Here is a 15726-nt window from a genome sequence, read left to right on the forward strand (position 1 = left end):
CTGTTACCGCGGTAACCCATAGAACAGAATGATAGGCTGACGTGGACTTAGAACGCCACTGTATGCACATTATTAGTTATCATAGACCAGCGATCGACCACTACGGAACATCCGGTTCGTCAACTGAATTGGAGCGTCAGCATCTGCGAACTCAGACGAGCGTAAGTACCGATCTTTTATACCCAGTATTAGAATGTGATTGGATAGATACATTTAAAGTGACATGACAATTAAGTCTTCCCGGCAGAACTTATGCTAAAGCTTCCATTTACACACAGTACTGTGTTGATAATGAGAGTGTACCCCAACCAGAATCACTGGATGACGAAGTTGGTTAAAACTCTCCTTAAGGATCGTAACATCACCTTCAGGTCTGATAATAGCACACCATTGTGAGAGCCAACCTGAAGAGAGGCATCAGGGAAGCAAAAATGGCCTACAAGAGGAAGCTCGAGGACCATCTCAATAACAAGGACCCACGGCAGGTGTGGCAGGGAATCTACATCTCACCAATTATAAGTCCAGCAAATGAATGACCATTGACGGCGATGCCTCTCTGGCAGAAGAACTTAACTGTTTCTTTGTGTGTTATGAGTCAAAAGCAGTTGAAACAGTCAGGACACCTCCACCAGCCGCACTCTCACAGTGCAGGAGCATGATGTGAGATGGGTGCTTAGGGCAGAGGACTTAGAACAGTGCATCTTCAACCAGTCTCTCTCTATATCTACTATTCCATCTTGCCTGAAGTCTGTCACAATTATTCCACTGCCAAAAAAGATAGTCATCAGTAGCTTCAATGATTATCGTCCAGTCAGATTTACACTGGTCATCATGAAATGTTTTGCAAAGCTGGTCCTAAAACATATCAAACACAGTCTCCAACCTACCTTTGATCCATTCCAGTTTGCTTATAGAGCAAATAGGTCTACTGAGGATGCCATCATTACTACTCTTCATACTGCGCTGAGTCACTTGGAACATCAAGGGACTTATGTGAGGATGCTCTTCATAGACATTTGCTCTGCCTTTAAAGGGATAGTTCACCCAAAAAAAGAAAATTCTGTCATTAATTACTAATACCTTTGTTCATCTTTGGAACACAAATTAGGATATTTTTGATGAAATCCGAGAGCTCTCCGGCTCCTCCATAGCCTCGTTCATAGACAGCAATTTTACACTTTTTTTTTTAATTAACACTTTCAAGGCACAGGAGGTAGTAAAAAGATTGTTAAAATAGTCCATGTGACTCCAGTGGGTCAACCTTAATTTTATGAAGCGACGAGAATACTTTGTGTGTGTGTGTGTGTGTGTGTGTGTGTGTGTGTGTGTGTGTGTGTGTGTGTGTGTGTGTGTGTGTGTGTGTGTGTGTGTGTGTGTGTGCTTTATTGCCTGCTGGTAAAGCTGCCATCTCACATGGCACATAAATTGCTTATACACTGTGCAGTTGTTGCTTTAAGGAGGTATTTCTACCTACCAATTCTAATTTTGTCGTTGTAACATTGTATTAAATAAGAAGCAAATATATTAAAACATTTATTAAAATTAAGATACAATTTATACAAAACAAATATCACTTTAAAGAAAGGCTTTCTACAAAACAAAACTCCAGAATAATTTCTGACAAAATTTGAAATTAAATAAAAAAAATAACATCAGGCTATATTTAAACATCAATATGAAGCAAAATACGTTTTACTGGTACTATATTTTTAGCATCTGAGCAGACATTTGCGAATGAAAGCTTTATTGATGTGACACTAGGCTCTTTTATAATAAACACGTTATAATCTGTCCAAAACAGGTCAAATAAATCTTGTCTAAACAGTCTTGTGTCTATGACATTTTATGTTGCAGTAGGATTCATATTTAAAATTCACTTTTTGCGTTTAATATTCACAGATGTTAACACTAGAACCGCCACGGGGTAAAATTTACCCATGGCTGTTTTTCAAATATACATAACAGGTTTCCAATAAAATATCCAAGTCTCCCAGACACTGACTTTTACTAAAACTGTGTTATTTACAATCCCCTGTTGTTAAAAATTGTTTAGATAAAACCAGATTTAAAAACGGGACATTTATACCTATAAGCGCCAGTGGGTCAAATTTACCCCTATATAATTCCTCTATTTTCACGCTGTGTTTGAGCAACGCATCGGCTGACTGTAAACAGTCACACAAGGCACGGTCAAATAAAGATGTTTTAGCCTATTTATAAATGTTCAGACTTTGGATTAATTATACGTTTTTGTTTTGCAATTTTGTATTGAGTATTGTTTGCTACTGTGTTGCTATTTATTCAAGTCTGCCCGTTTCCTGAAAAAAAAAAATCTGATATGATGGAATGAATAAAACAATTTTCATGATTATCCCAAGTTTATTGGTGTTGTTCTCTTATTCAAATTATAAATTATATAACTATACAAATGAATAATTAATTAGGTCAAACTGTGCGCTTGAATTCGTATGTTATCCTTATCGTAAATTGTCATACATCTTATGCAGTGCTGTGAATTATTATTGCTCTTCATTGTCTATTTAGGGTATTTTAGTAATTGAAATAACATGGGCTATCTTAATATGGGATTAATGACATTTTATTATAATATTACACCACCGGAATATGTATTTATTTCCATCTAATTCTTGTCGTCATTGCAGGCTGGTTTAGCCTATAGTCACCAAAAAGTGATTAGTGTAGCCTGCTTAAAATAGCATAAAACAAACATGTGACATGTTACGTTTTTTAGTCGTATCAATACAGTAATAATCTGCATGGGTAAATTTTACCTGTTGGCGGTTTTAGGTATACAGCGACCTCTGGTGGTTCTAGTGTTAACAGAATAAATTTAGTCTACCACAATCAGCGGCTGAATCCGTTGCTCTAAGAAATGAACAGCTTTCCATGAGGTTAATTATTCCAGGATTATTCCTCAATGCGTCTCAAAACAATGTAGCTGAAGTATAGCCCAACACTTGATGTGTTTGTTTGAGTTGACTGGATCTTGTAGTGTTTGAATCTCAAAGAACGCTCGCTCTGTGGGGGCGTGGTCGCATTAGCGGATAATGAGACACTCTGGAATGACTGACATCTCTCTCTTTTCAAACAGATTACATAAACACAGAATATTTGTTTTCGATTTGGTTTACATTATTTAAAACCTGACATTTCAACGTTTCTTTAGACATTTGTCTCATGTTTGTGAGACAAGTATTCACTAAGCTAGAGTTCCTTTTCTGAAGACTACCTGAATGAAAGTCTTTGACAGAGAGGCTGCAGATCACACATCATGTTTCTTTTCTTTATTTTGCAAAAACCACAACATTTTGTTTTTATTGTGACAGTACACACAAAAATAGAAACATAACAGATTATAATGACTATAACACTTGCCTGAGCGATAAAAAAAACATTATTTGAATCTCTTTGGCACTGATAAGAAAAAAAGCAGGTCAATCTCGCCGGCACGAAGCCGACTCGAGGGGCTTAAAGAGATGCGCACAGATCTGCCTCGCTCTCTTGCACCTACGACCGACACCCTGCATCTGCTGGCTCCCACCTGGCCAAGCCGGACTTTCTGGCAGGCCTACACACACATCGAGCCATGTGCAGCTTCCTCGATCATGACGGAGTCGAACTAACCATGCAAGTTCATCATAGCTTCTTCAGTCAACGCAGAAGAAATTGATTGCAACTTCAACACCATCTGACCGAGCTAACAAGACTTTTTCCTGCGACTGTATATCCAGATGCTCTTCAACCACTCAAATGGCAAATGCAAGTAACGTATATTAAATGTAATGTATTCTAAATCTTTACAGTATATAGCTAAAGTTGTGAACCCCTTTGTTAACAAAGGAGCTTTGAAGATAACAAACTGATGATTATTTTCATGGATAATTTGAAAAGTGAGAAACCCAGCAAAAATATTGTCCTCACCATGATTCTGTCATGTATAAATCCCACAGAGGCAGATGATGATCTCAGTTGTGGTGTTTAATACACAAAAGGTGAATACAGGACGCAGAAAACACAGGTAAATAATAAACTGGGTAAGTAACAATCTGAAGGGACACTGATATCAACAAAATCTTTTTTGTGTTTTGGCCATCCATTTACAAGTCAACTTGCCAGTGTTTGAAATCTATATCGTTATCTCAGTCCTACAACTACACTTTTTTTTAAATTTGATAACGTTATGCGCACATGGTGTTTCTTTAAAAAGTAAAGTAGTGTTTCTTTTTTGGCGGAAAAAAAATGTAATCCACCTTTTGCAGAGCTCGCTCTTATCCCTTTTCCCATCACATATCACATCGTAAAGGCATTTACTTTCAATAAAAATGACTGTTCTAAAAATGGAAATAAAGTGCCTAACAAAATTTTTAATGATAATGAAAGCATTTATTGGGTAGGGTTAGGGGTAGGTGTAGGGAGGGCTTTTATTGTCCCATTAAGGCAGCATCCATTTAATAATTTTAATAAATATAATCATTTATACTCTATGTTATTATTGTATTCTGTTAATGTAGAACAATATTGAGGTGCAAATAGTATGTATCTGTCAAAATAAAGTATAAATTGTAATTACTATTTACACATATTGCAAAGAACTACTTTTACACGGTGTAAAAGAATATATCACTATTTTCACTTAATATGCTATTTCACTTAGTAAATAGCATCTACAGCTATTTGCACTTAGTGTAAATATCATCTATCGCTAAAAAAATGTCATTTTCACTTAGTGTATATATAATCTAGTTGCTATTAACCCTTGGTGTAAATAGCATCTATTGCTATTTGCACTTATGCAAATAGCCGCTGCCATTATTATTAATATTACAATTATTTATTCCTACTTACTATAAACCACTATAAAAAGATAAAATATTTTATGTGCACATTTACAAAATGAGAACTGTGCACCCTTATTGCTCTACCAACTCATCAGGGAAAACCTTCAAGTTATGATGTGCCAATATTTACTATGGGTAGAAGAGCTACTGTATATAATAGAGACAGAACTCAGTCTTATGCTCTCTGAACCACCACTCAGCCATGGGAAGCCTTAATATTTTTCTATTTTACTCTCTGTTAAACATATACATGGGCTCAACATGCCAGCTGCTCAGTAATTTTGAAATGCCCAGTATTTTTAAAGCAGGGGACATAATGATTGGAGGAATTTTTCCCATTTTTAATAAACAAGAAAATATAATTGCCTCTTTTGAGAGAAAAATGCAAAGGAGTAATTGTACAGGGTAAGTTCAAAAGCATGTTTGTGATTCAAATATGATATTATTGGCAAGGTTCAGGCATGCATTGTTTTTCTTGTCAAATTTATTGCACAGATTTGACCTGCGTGCCTTCCGCTGGACACAAGTCATGATGTTTGCAATAGATGAAATAAACCAAGATGAGGGTTTGCTTCCTAACATTTCTTTGGGCTATAAAATAATGGATTCTTGTGCTTCTCCCACTAATGTTTTACGTGCGTCTTTGACACTGGTGAGTGAGGAGAAGGAAGAGGAAGCTACAACTCAGTGTCACCTTCCTCTCACAGCTCTTATAGCTGAATCAGGATCATCACAGTCCTTAGCTGTTGCTGGAACACTTGGACCATTCAGAGTTCCAATGGTAATGGTAAAATTACTCAATCCATCAATATAATTGCATTGCATTCCTGATCATGTAATAAAGTCAATTAACTCTATAATTTGTATGTTTAATGTTTTTAATTTAATCTAGGTAAGCTACTTTTCAACATGTGCATGTCTGAGTAACAGAAGAAAATATCCATCATTTTTTCGTACAATTCCAAGTGACTACTACCAAGCAAAAGCCTTAGCCTCTCTTGTAAAACGATATGGATGGACTTGGATTGGAGCTTTGCAGTCTGACAATGATTATGGAAGAAATGGGATTTCAGCCTTTACAAAGGAGGTGGAGAAAATGGGAGTTTGCATTGCATTTGTAGGCACAATTTTAAGAACACATCCTCAAAGTAAAATCATTGAAGTTGTTGAAATTATTAAAAAATCTACGGTAAATGTGATCCTGGCGTTTGTACCAGAAGGAGATCTCTATCCCCTAATGAAAGAAATTGTGAAACAAAACATCACAGGAATCCAGTGGATTGCAAGTGAAGCATGGGTAACTGCAGCAAGGCCCTCTACCCCTGAAATATTCAAGTCTTTTGGAGGCACAGTTGGATTTGTGGTACGAAAGATGGCTATGCCCAAATTTGGACCTTACCTGAAAAACATCAGTCCTTACTCTCCTTCACAATCTTCTTTTGTCATTGACTTTTGGGAAAAAATGGTTGGCTGTAAGCCATGTCTTAACTGTGAGCTGCCGCCATCTGCAAATGTTACAAGCAACAGCCAAGTGTGCACAGGAGAAGAAAAACTAAATTACACAGATAAATTCTTTGATGTAACACAATTAAGAGTAGCATATAATGTGTATCAAGCTGTGTATGCAATTGCACATGCTATCCATAAATTTCTGTTTTGTCACATGGATAAAAATAATGTTTTAAGACAGTGCCTAAATGTATCCCAGATAACTCCTAAACTGGTGAGCAAGTTGTTTAATTAATGTTTTTAAACATTTAAAAGTCATAATTCAACATTATAACTACAGTAGGCCTATATTATACTTAACTATATTTTACTTAATTCCAAGGTAAGCGATCAGTTACAGAGGGTATCTTTTGTAGATGGATTCGGAGAAAATGTGTTCTTTGATGAGAATGGAGACCCACCTGCATCCTACGAGATCATAAACTGGCAGCTAAGAGAGGGGGAAGTACAACATGTAACTGTGGGCTATTTCAGTACATCTACAGATGGAACATATAAACTTACAGTTAAAGAGGATGACATCTGCTGGAACACAGGAAATTTGGTACATAAACACATCTTCGTTAGTATATGCTTTTTAATTATAGATGTAATTACATGCAGGTATTTTTTTTTATGTAAGTACAATGTAAAAACATGTATTTGCACAATAAGTGCATTCTATCAAATGACTAATTTAAATGTTGGTACATAGTAGTTAAGGCCATCTAATATAAAACGGGTCCATATACAGTGAGGAAAATAAGTATTTGAAGTTCTCCCACTTAGAAATCATGGAGGGGTCTGAAATTGTCATCGTAGGTGCATGTCCACTGTGAGAGACATAATCTAAAAAAAATAAATTCCAGAAATCACAATGTATGATTTTTTTACTATTCATTTGTATGATACAGCTGCAAATAAGTATTTGAACACCTGAGAAAATCAATGTTAATATTTTGTACAGTAGCCTGGTACAGTTTGCAATTACAGAGGTCAAAAGTTTCCTGTAGTTTTTCACCAGGTTTGCACACACTGCAGGAGGGATTTTGGCCCACTCCTCCACACAGATCTTCTCTAGATCAGTCAGGTTTCTGGCCTGTCGCTGAGAAACACGGCGTTTGAGCTCCCTCCAAAGATTCTCTATTGGGTTTAGGTCTGGAGACTGGCTAGGCCACGCCAGAACCTTGATATGCTTCTTAAAGAGCCACTTCTTGGTTATCCTGGCTGTGTGCTTCGGGTCATTGTCATGTTGGAAGACCCAGCCTCGACCCATCTTCAATGCTCTAACTGAGGGAAGGAGGTTGTTCCCCAAAATCTCGCAATACATGGCCCCGGTCATCCTCTCATTAATACAGTGCAGTCGCCCTGTCCCATGTGCAGAAAAACACCCCCAAAGCATACCACCCCCATGCTTCACAGTAGGGATGGTGTTCTTGGGATGGTACTCATCATTCTTCTTCCTTCAAACACGTTTAGTGTAATTATGACCAAAAAGTTCTATTTTGGTCTCATCTGACCACATGACTTTCTCCTATGACTCCTCTGGATCATCCAAATGGTCATTGGCAAATTTAAGACGGGCCTGGACATGTGCTGGTTTAAGCAGGGGAACCTTCCGTGCCATGCATGATTTCAAACCATGACATCTTAGTGTATTACCAACAGTAACCTTGGAAACGGTGGTCCCAGCTCTTTTCAGGTCATTGACCAGCTCCTCCCGTGTAGTTCTGGGCTGATTTCTCACCTTTCTTAGGATCATTGAGACCCCACGAGGTGAGATCTTGCATGGAGCCCCAGTCCGAGGGAGATTGACAGTCATGTTTAGCTTCTTCCATTTTCTAATGATTGCTCCAACAGTGGACCTTTTTTCACCAAGCTGCTTGGCAATTTCCCCGTAGCCCTTTCCAGCCTTGTGGAGGTGTACAATTTTGTCTCTAGTGTCTTTGGACAGCTCTTTGGTCTTGGCCATGTTAGTAGTTGGATTCTTACTGATTGTATGGGGTGGACAGGTGTCTTTATGCAGCTAACGACCTCAAACAGGTGCATCTAATTTAGGATAATAAATGGAGTGGAGGTGGACATTTTAAAGGCAGACTAACAGGTCTTTGAGGGTCAGAATTCTAGCTGATAGACAGGTGTTCAAATAATTATTTGCAGCTGTATCATACAAATAAATAGTTAAAAAAATCATACATTGTGATTTCTGGATTTTTTTTTTTCTAGATTATGTCTCTCACAGTGGACATGCACCTACTATGACAATTTCAGACCCCTCCATGATTTCTAAGTGGGAGAACTTGCAAAATAGCAGGGTGTTCAAATACTTATTTTCTTCACTGTATACTGTATATGGGGACACACAGGGTGGACATGGTCCTTTGGTAGTCCTTGGCAGTGACGTCACCATCTAGCACAAGTAGTGAGCCTAGAGAATGCCATGATATTGCAGCCAAAGCCATCACTGATCCACTCCTGTGCTTTACTCTGGGCGTTTCTTTGGGGCTTGTCCCAATGTTAGGAAAAACAGTGAAGGTGGACTCATCAGAGAAAAATATATGTTTCACATTGTCCACAGCCCAAGATTTCCAATGCTGGCACCACTGAAATAAACGTTTGGTATTGGCATGAGTGACCAAATGTTTTATATAGCCACCAGACCATGAATGTTGACGTTTCTACAGTGAGTTGGGCATTGCTGTCCTGGTCACAGAAGCGCCAGCGAGACAATTTGTCCTATTTTGAACTCTGTAATGTCTCCCAATATGTTGTGTACAGCTGTGCTATGTCTCGTTGCTCTTATTGATGGAATGTGACAATTTTTCTCCATGCCACGCATATATGGGCATTAAATCTACAAAACTATATTGGCCATTGTTTCATTTTCATTGTTCAACCCTTGTGTGTGTGTATTCATTTGACAGATACCAAAAGCAGTGTGCTCAGACACCTGTCCAAATGGCACAAGAAAAGCACAAATAAAAGGACAGCCTGTTTGCTGCTTTGACTGCATCCCATGTGCTGATGGTTCAATATCAAATAGAACAGGTACAGTTACCCATTCATCGGCGCTACATTTACATATTTTAAAGCTTATCAAATGCTTCAATATAATATTTGCTATGCATTTTATAGGAGCAACAGACTGCACTCTTTGTCCTGAAGAATACTGGTCAAATGAGAGACGAGACAAGTGTGTCATGAAAATGACAGAGTTTCTGTCATATACAGAATCAATGGGGATTATTCTGACTGCTCTGTCACTCTTTGGAGCCAGTCTTACTGTAGCAATTATGATTGTCTTCATACACTTTAGAGAAACACCTATAGTGAAAGCTAACAATTCAGAGCTGAGCTCGTTATTACTTGTTTCACTTTTCTTTTGCTTTCTTTGTCCTCTAACTTTCATTGGTGAGCCAACAATGTGGTCATGTATGCTACGTCATACAGCATTTGGAGTTACTTTTGCTCTCTGCATTTCTTGTGTTTTGGGGAAAACCATAGTAGTTGTTACTGCTTTCAGAGCCACTTTACCAGGAAATAATTTGGCTGGAAAGTTTGGGCCAGTACAACAAAGGGTCATTGTGTTCTCATGCACTGCAATTCAAATAGTCATCTGTGTACTATGGCTTATTATAAACCCACCTTTTCCAGAAAAAGCTCTTAAGTATTACAATAAAAAGATAATTTTAGAATGCAACACCGGTTCAGATGCTGCATTTTATGCAGTTTTAGGATATATTGGTCTTCTTTCAGCAATTTGTTTGATTTTGGCATTTTTAGCTAGAAAACTACCAGATAATTTTAATGAGGCCAAATTCATCTCATTCAGTATGCTTATATTTTGTGTTGTTTGGGTAACATTTATACCTGCTTATATCAGTTCACCTGGCAAGTACACAGTTGCAGTAGAGATTTTTGCAATTTTGTCATCTGCCTTTGGCTTATTGTTATGTATATTTGTGCCAAAATGTTACATTATTCTCATAAAACCAGAAAGAAACACTAAAAAACACTTGATGGGGAAATTTCAAAAGACTAGTCCTTGAGGTAGCTACATAATATAAAAAAACAAAACAGTGGATATTAATGTTGTGTCATCATTTGCCAATACCTGCCCATGTATTAGTGCACTGACAAGAAGATACAACTAGAAGGTAGCAATTAATGCAATCTAAATATACCCGAGGTTATGAAAATGTCTGCAATTCAATAAACAATGTTTATCATATTCTGAAATTACCTGCTAAGATCACAGTGATGCATGTGACTCAATCTTAAATGTTATTTAGTGCCCAGACCTCAATCAGTATTAGCAAATTAATGGTAACACTTAAGTATGGGGGAACACATAATCACTATTAACTTTTGCCTCAATAAGCTCCTAATTTACTGCTTTTTAGCCCTTTAACTGTCACCCCCCTTTTTAGAATACACATGAAAATGCACTATCCAAACTTAAAGGGCTGTAATTCAAGAATGCTTTGGAATATAGACCAAAGTTTGGTCTCGTTTTAAAGACGACATTCTGCAGATTATTGCTGAAGTGAAAGCAATTCAAAATATGAAAGTATGAAATAGTTATGGAAGTTTAAATTTACTGTAAATGAAAAATACTGTACTAAATATTTTTTATTTCATATAAAATATATATTTTACAAAAAAGAATTTACTCTAAAATTACTATAAAATCAAAGCCATATGTCTAACCAATTTGTGTTCCAAATTTGAAGTTGATATCACAAAAATTGAAGTACCCATGAGATTTTGTTTAGGGTGCTGTACCAAAAATAGCCACCGGGTGTCATTCAAATTCCATTTATTGTTGTTTTGATGCATTTTCCTGTAAATTTCTGTCCAAATATTACTTCCATCACAAAACAGTCACCAAATATGGACCCTTGAGACTCAGACCTTTCCGACAAAATGCGTTTTGTCAAGATTGGAAAAGATTTTGAATAGAAAGTAGTTAAAATAATTGTTGTAATATGAAACATGACGACGCCCACTAGGGGAGGAGCCCACTAGAATAATTTAGAGTAACGTTTCCATGGCAACACAATGTCCGATTTCAAAACGGTTTTCACAGGATGGATTTTGAGTTTGTAAGCTTTCAAATGATACCTAATTTGTGATAATTACTTAAATATATGATATGAAAAAAAGGCGATCAAAAAAAGAGCACCAGGCGTCCCACCTGTGGGACGGTGACAGTGAAGGGGTTAAGAGTTCATAAGGTAGATGTATCGTTTAAGTTTTGGTATTGGGTAGAAGTAAGGGTTGTAAAATAAAGCATTAATATTTGCTTTATAAGCAACTAGTTAAAAGTGAGAATTGTTCCCCGTACTAAAGTGTATTTTTGATTATCATCAATATTATTTTCTTTTGTTGTTAATGGATAATGGAGTTGTAGTGCCTCATGTTGTCGTTTTAACAGTATAATTTTAAAAAAATGTTTAAAAACATTACAACAAAAAAGGGGGTGGTTAACACTTTGATAACTTTCATTGATAAATCATTAACAAACATTATATGCTTAACAGATCATTAGTCTATGTATTCACATATCTAGAAATATGAGATAATGTGCTTGTTAATGTTTACTAATTAATTATTCTCATGTTTTGAGTCTGTTTGTTATGTTTTGAGTTAGTTTCTGATCTGTTTTTATGTTCTGTGTTTCTAGGTTAGATTTCTAGTGTGTTAATTGAATCAGTTCTCTCGATTTCCCAGCCTGTTTGTCACCATGGTCACTTATAGGTTTAGTTCTGTTCAGGTGTGTTTAGTTAATTAGCCCCTCTTGTTTGCTGTCTATTTAAGCCCTGTGTTTCTTTAAGTTCTTGGTCAGTTCTGTCATGTTATGTTGTTATTCCTGAAAATTTAAGTTTTTTCTTGAGATTAAAGTTAAAGCTGCTGCATTTAGATCCTGCTTCATCTCTGTTGCAACCAATGCTGACGGAAGAACTGACCTTTTAAAATTGGATCTAACAGCAGTAAAGATGGGCTCTGGTGATGCTGTCACCCACACTGTGCCCATCTGTGTGGGTTATGCCCCTGCCCCATGCCATCCTCCATCTGGACTTGGCTGGCCGTGACCTGACTGACTACCTCATGAAGATCCTGACTAAGAAAGGCTAACCACAACCAAATCCATTCATGTGAGTGAACTTCTCCAGTCCGTTCCAGTGAGAGAAATCCCCAAATCCATTCCTATGAGAGAAATTCCTGAGTCTGTTACTGTGAGAGAAATTCCTGTGTATGTTCCAGTGAGAGATTCCCCTGTCCGTTCATGTGAGAGAAGTTCCTGAGTCTGTTCCTGTGAGAGAAATTCACAAGTCCATTCCAGTGAGTGAAATCCCCGAATCCCTTCCAGAGAGTGAAATCCCAGAGTCCGCTCCAGAAAAAAATCCCAGAATCCTCTCCAGAGAGTCTTCTTTATGTCCTCGGCCATACTGGCCATGCTACCGGGACAAGGTCACAGAGGAGGCGCCTATGTACTTTAACTATGTACTTATGTCAAAATAGAAATAATAATTTCTTGTGTTCATGTTCTATTGCTTAACACTCTTGCTGCTATTGATGTGTGATATGCATCAGGCTAGGGACAGATTTGGTGGTATGGATAGGTTTAAAAGGCAGTAAAGGGGTCAACTGTTGAGGGATGATTTCTATCAGTTAACATGATTCAAACTGTTTATATTGCATTGTTTTGATAAACTAACAAGTATACTATTTTCTTGAAAAATGTATTTGTTTTCTCCTGTTGATGTATGATTCAATGAATATCCTGTTTAAGGATATAGTGTGATGCAATAACCCAAATAGAATTATGTGTTTTTATGACTTTAGCAAGTGTTTAGTCAAGTCACCTTTATTTATATAGCGCTTTTTACAATACGGATTGTTTCAAAGCAGCTTTACAATGATAACAGGACAATAATGCAATATGTAAGTTTAATTCTTAATAATTTTAATTAAGTTTCATGAGTTTGTGTGACCATATAATCTTAGTGAAAGTGGTAAACAGATTTGGCTTGCTGTCTGCTTTAAAGGGGCTCAGAGAGGATATTCTACCCGAGCTCCAATTGCCCCCCTATAACAGGCAAAATTGTACAAAAGGAGGAGCAGGGGAGGAGGAGGGATGCTGCAGGAACTAAAAATGGGAAGAGGTAAGCTGTTGGTTTTATACCTTGGTATTAATTGGAAGATTAGATGGGCGTACGCCTCCCGAAATTGCGTTTAATAACTTCACTTAATTTTCATGGTATCCAAAAGGCAAAAAAAAAAAATAATTAATGTGACAGCAGCTAAAAATGAAAAATAAAAATGTAATTCAATCAGTTAAAGCTTTAAGCACAAAATGTTCATGGGTGTAGGTTTAATGACTTTACAAACATTTGACATATTAAACAAATATCATTCAGTGTCCAAATTGCAGAAGCTTTTCCCACATAGACCCTTTTCACAGACTGTGATGACGTGTTTTAATGGTCATCAATATCGTAAATCCTGCAACGTTTTTTGTATTATATATATTTTTTTTAAATGCATGTACATTTATAACACTAATACTTTGTATTATTATACTTTGCATCAAATTACAAAAAAAAAGTTACCGCTGCTGTGAGGGTGTTTCTAATAAAGCGTCTATGGGAGTGATGGTAAAAAATATCTTTCTCTTCACTTAAGTTATCAATCTCACTCTATTTTTTCCCTCTTTTTAAAAGTTGTGAAATCACTTTACTCTATTTAAGCAAATGGGTACACAAAAATATATATTTAATGTATTCTCTCATTCACCGCCATACAAGTTAACCCAACTATGACGACTTCAGCTTCGGAAACCCGGAAATGTGAAAAGGGTCTATGCTCTACAATGGTCAACAATCTGATCCCACCTGTTACATTTATTAATTAGGGTAATGACATTAACATTTTACTTCTACTCAGGCCAGCAAAACACCAGCACCACTGACAGATGAAGAGGAGATGGAGGAAGAATATTAACATCCAACAGGAAAAAAGAATAAAGTATTTGTAGGAAATAAAGATGATGTTACAAGCACGCCAGGCTCCACCCTCTCACAGCCACAACGATCCCAATCACCTGAGTACTGAGCACACACACCTGCACGTCATCACCACAGCAATCACCACCTGCACTTAAGCCCCACGCTCACACTCAGTCACTGTCCGGTAACGTTTGCACATGACTCTACATGCTTGCTTCCTCTGACTCACCTGTAAACCTACCTGATCTCCAACGAACCCTGAGTGTCTCCTCGTCTCGTCTTGTCTCCTGGTCCTCGTTTCCTTCGAGCCATTGTCCCTGTGTTCCACATCCAAGAAACGTATCGTATCACCAGCATATCCAGCATTCACCAGAAACACTCTCTCTGACTCTCACCGCACCTGCTCACTTCCTGGTTCAGCAAATAAACTCTGCTTTCACCTGCCTCTGTTATCCGTGTCACCTCTGTTTGTAACAGATTACCGGACCAACACAGCGCACCAGGATGAGCACCCCGGATCCCTTCCAAGAGCTCGTCGACGCCGTTCGGCGAGCTCTCCCCACCAGCACACCTGCACCTTCACCGGCGAGCACTTCCGGGATCCACACCACGGCTTCTTCGCCCCCTGAGTACGCCAGTCCCATGGCCAGACCGGCGCCCTTCTCTGGTTCGGCGGAGGATTGCAACGGATTCCTTCTACAATGTTCGCTGGTCCTGGAAATGCAGATGCACGCCTGTACCCCAACGATCGCGCTAAGGTAGCGTTCATCACATCTCAACTCTCCGGGAAAGCGCTCCGTTGGGCGGAATCCATGTGGTCCACAGACAGTCCAGTGATCCAGACCCTGTCGGGGTTCATGTCTCACTTCAAGGAGGTCTTTGGGAAATCATCATGGGATTCGTCGATCGGAGAACAGTTATATCATCTGAAACAAAGTACCTCCACTGTTAATGAGTATGCTCTACAGTTTCGAACCCTCGCTGCTGCTAGTGGATGGAACGAGCAGTCCTTGATTACGACCTACCGACAGGGTCTGGATCCTCGGGTGCGGCTGCATCTCGCTGCATACGAGGATACCATCGGGCTAGAACGCTTCATCCAACTCTCCATCCGCTTCGCCACTCGTATGCAGTCGTGCATTGAAGAACACCAGGGCCAGTCGTCATTGTTCCTCCGCCGACCAGGTGATGTCAGCACTCCAGAACCCAACCCCGAGCCCATGCAACTGGAGAACACCCGACTGACATCAGCTGAGCGGCAGAGACGGCTGACCCAGAATCTCTGCCTATACTGCGGTCTACCTGGGCATTACATCTCCGAATGCCCAGTCCGTCCTCCTCGACCCATGGTGAGTGCAATCATCCCT

At 38.4% G+C, this 15726-nt stretch overlaps 1 protein-coding gene across 1 annotated transcript; it reads left to right on the forward strand.

Moving 5' to 3' along the window:
* Positions 1 to 5109: 5109 nt before the first annotated feature.
* On the forward strand, positions 5110 to 10396 carry olfcn1 (olfactory receptor C family, n1; the record flags this gene model as incomplete). The annotated part of the gene is made up of 6 exons (XM_079826131.1): positions 5110 to 5264; positions 5355 to 5640; positions 5752 to 6582; positions 6691 to 6912; positions 9272 to 9395; positions 9483 to 10396. The coding sequence occupies 6 exons, from the start codon at positions 5110 to 5112 to the stop codon at positions 10394 to 10396; spliced, it is 2532 nt and encodes an 843-aa protein (XP_079682257.1).
* Between the last annotated feature and the right edge of the window lie 5330 nt (positions 10397 to 15726).

This window comes from Gobio gobio (genome assembly GCF_949357685.1).
Source record: "Gobio gobio genome assembly, chromosome: 9".
Lineage (NCBI taxonomy): Eukaryota > Metazoa > Chordata > Actinopteri > Cypriniformes > Gobionidae > Gobio > Gobio gobio.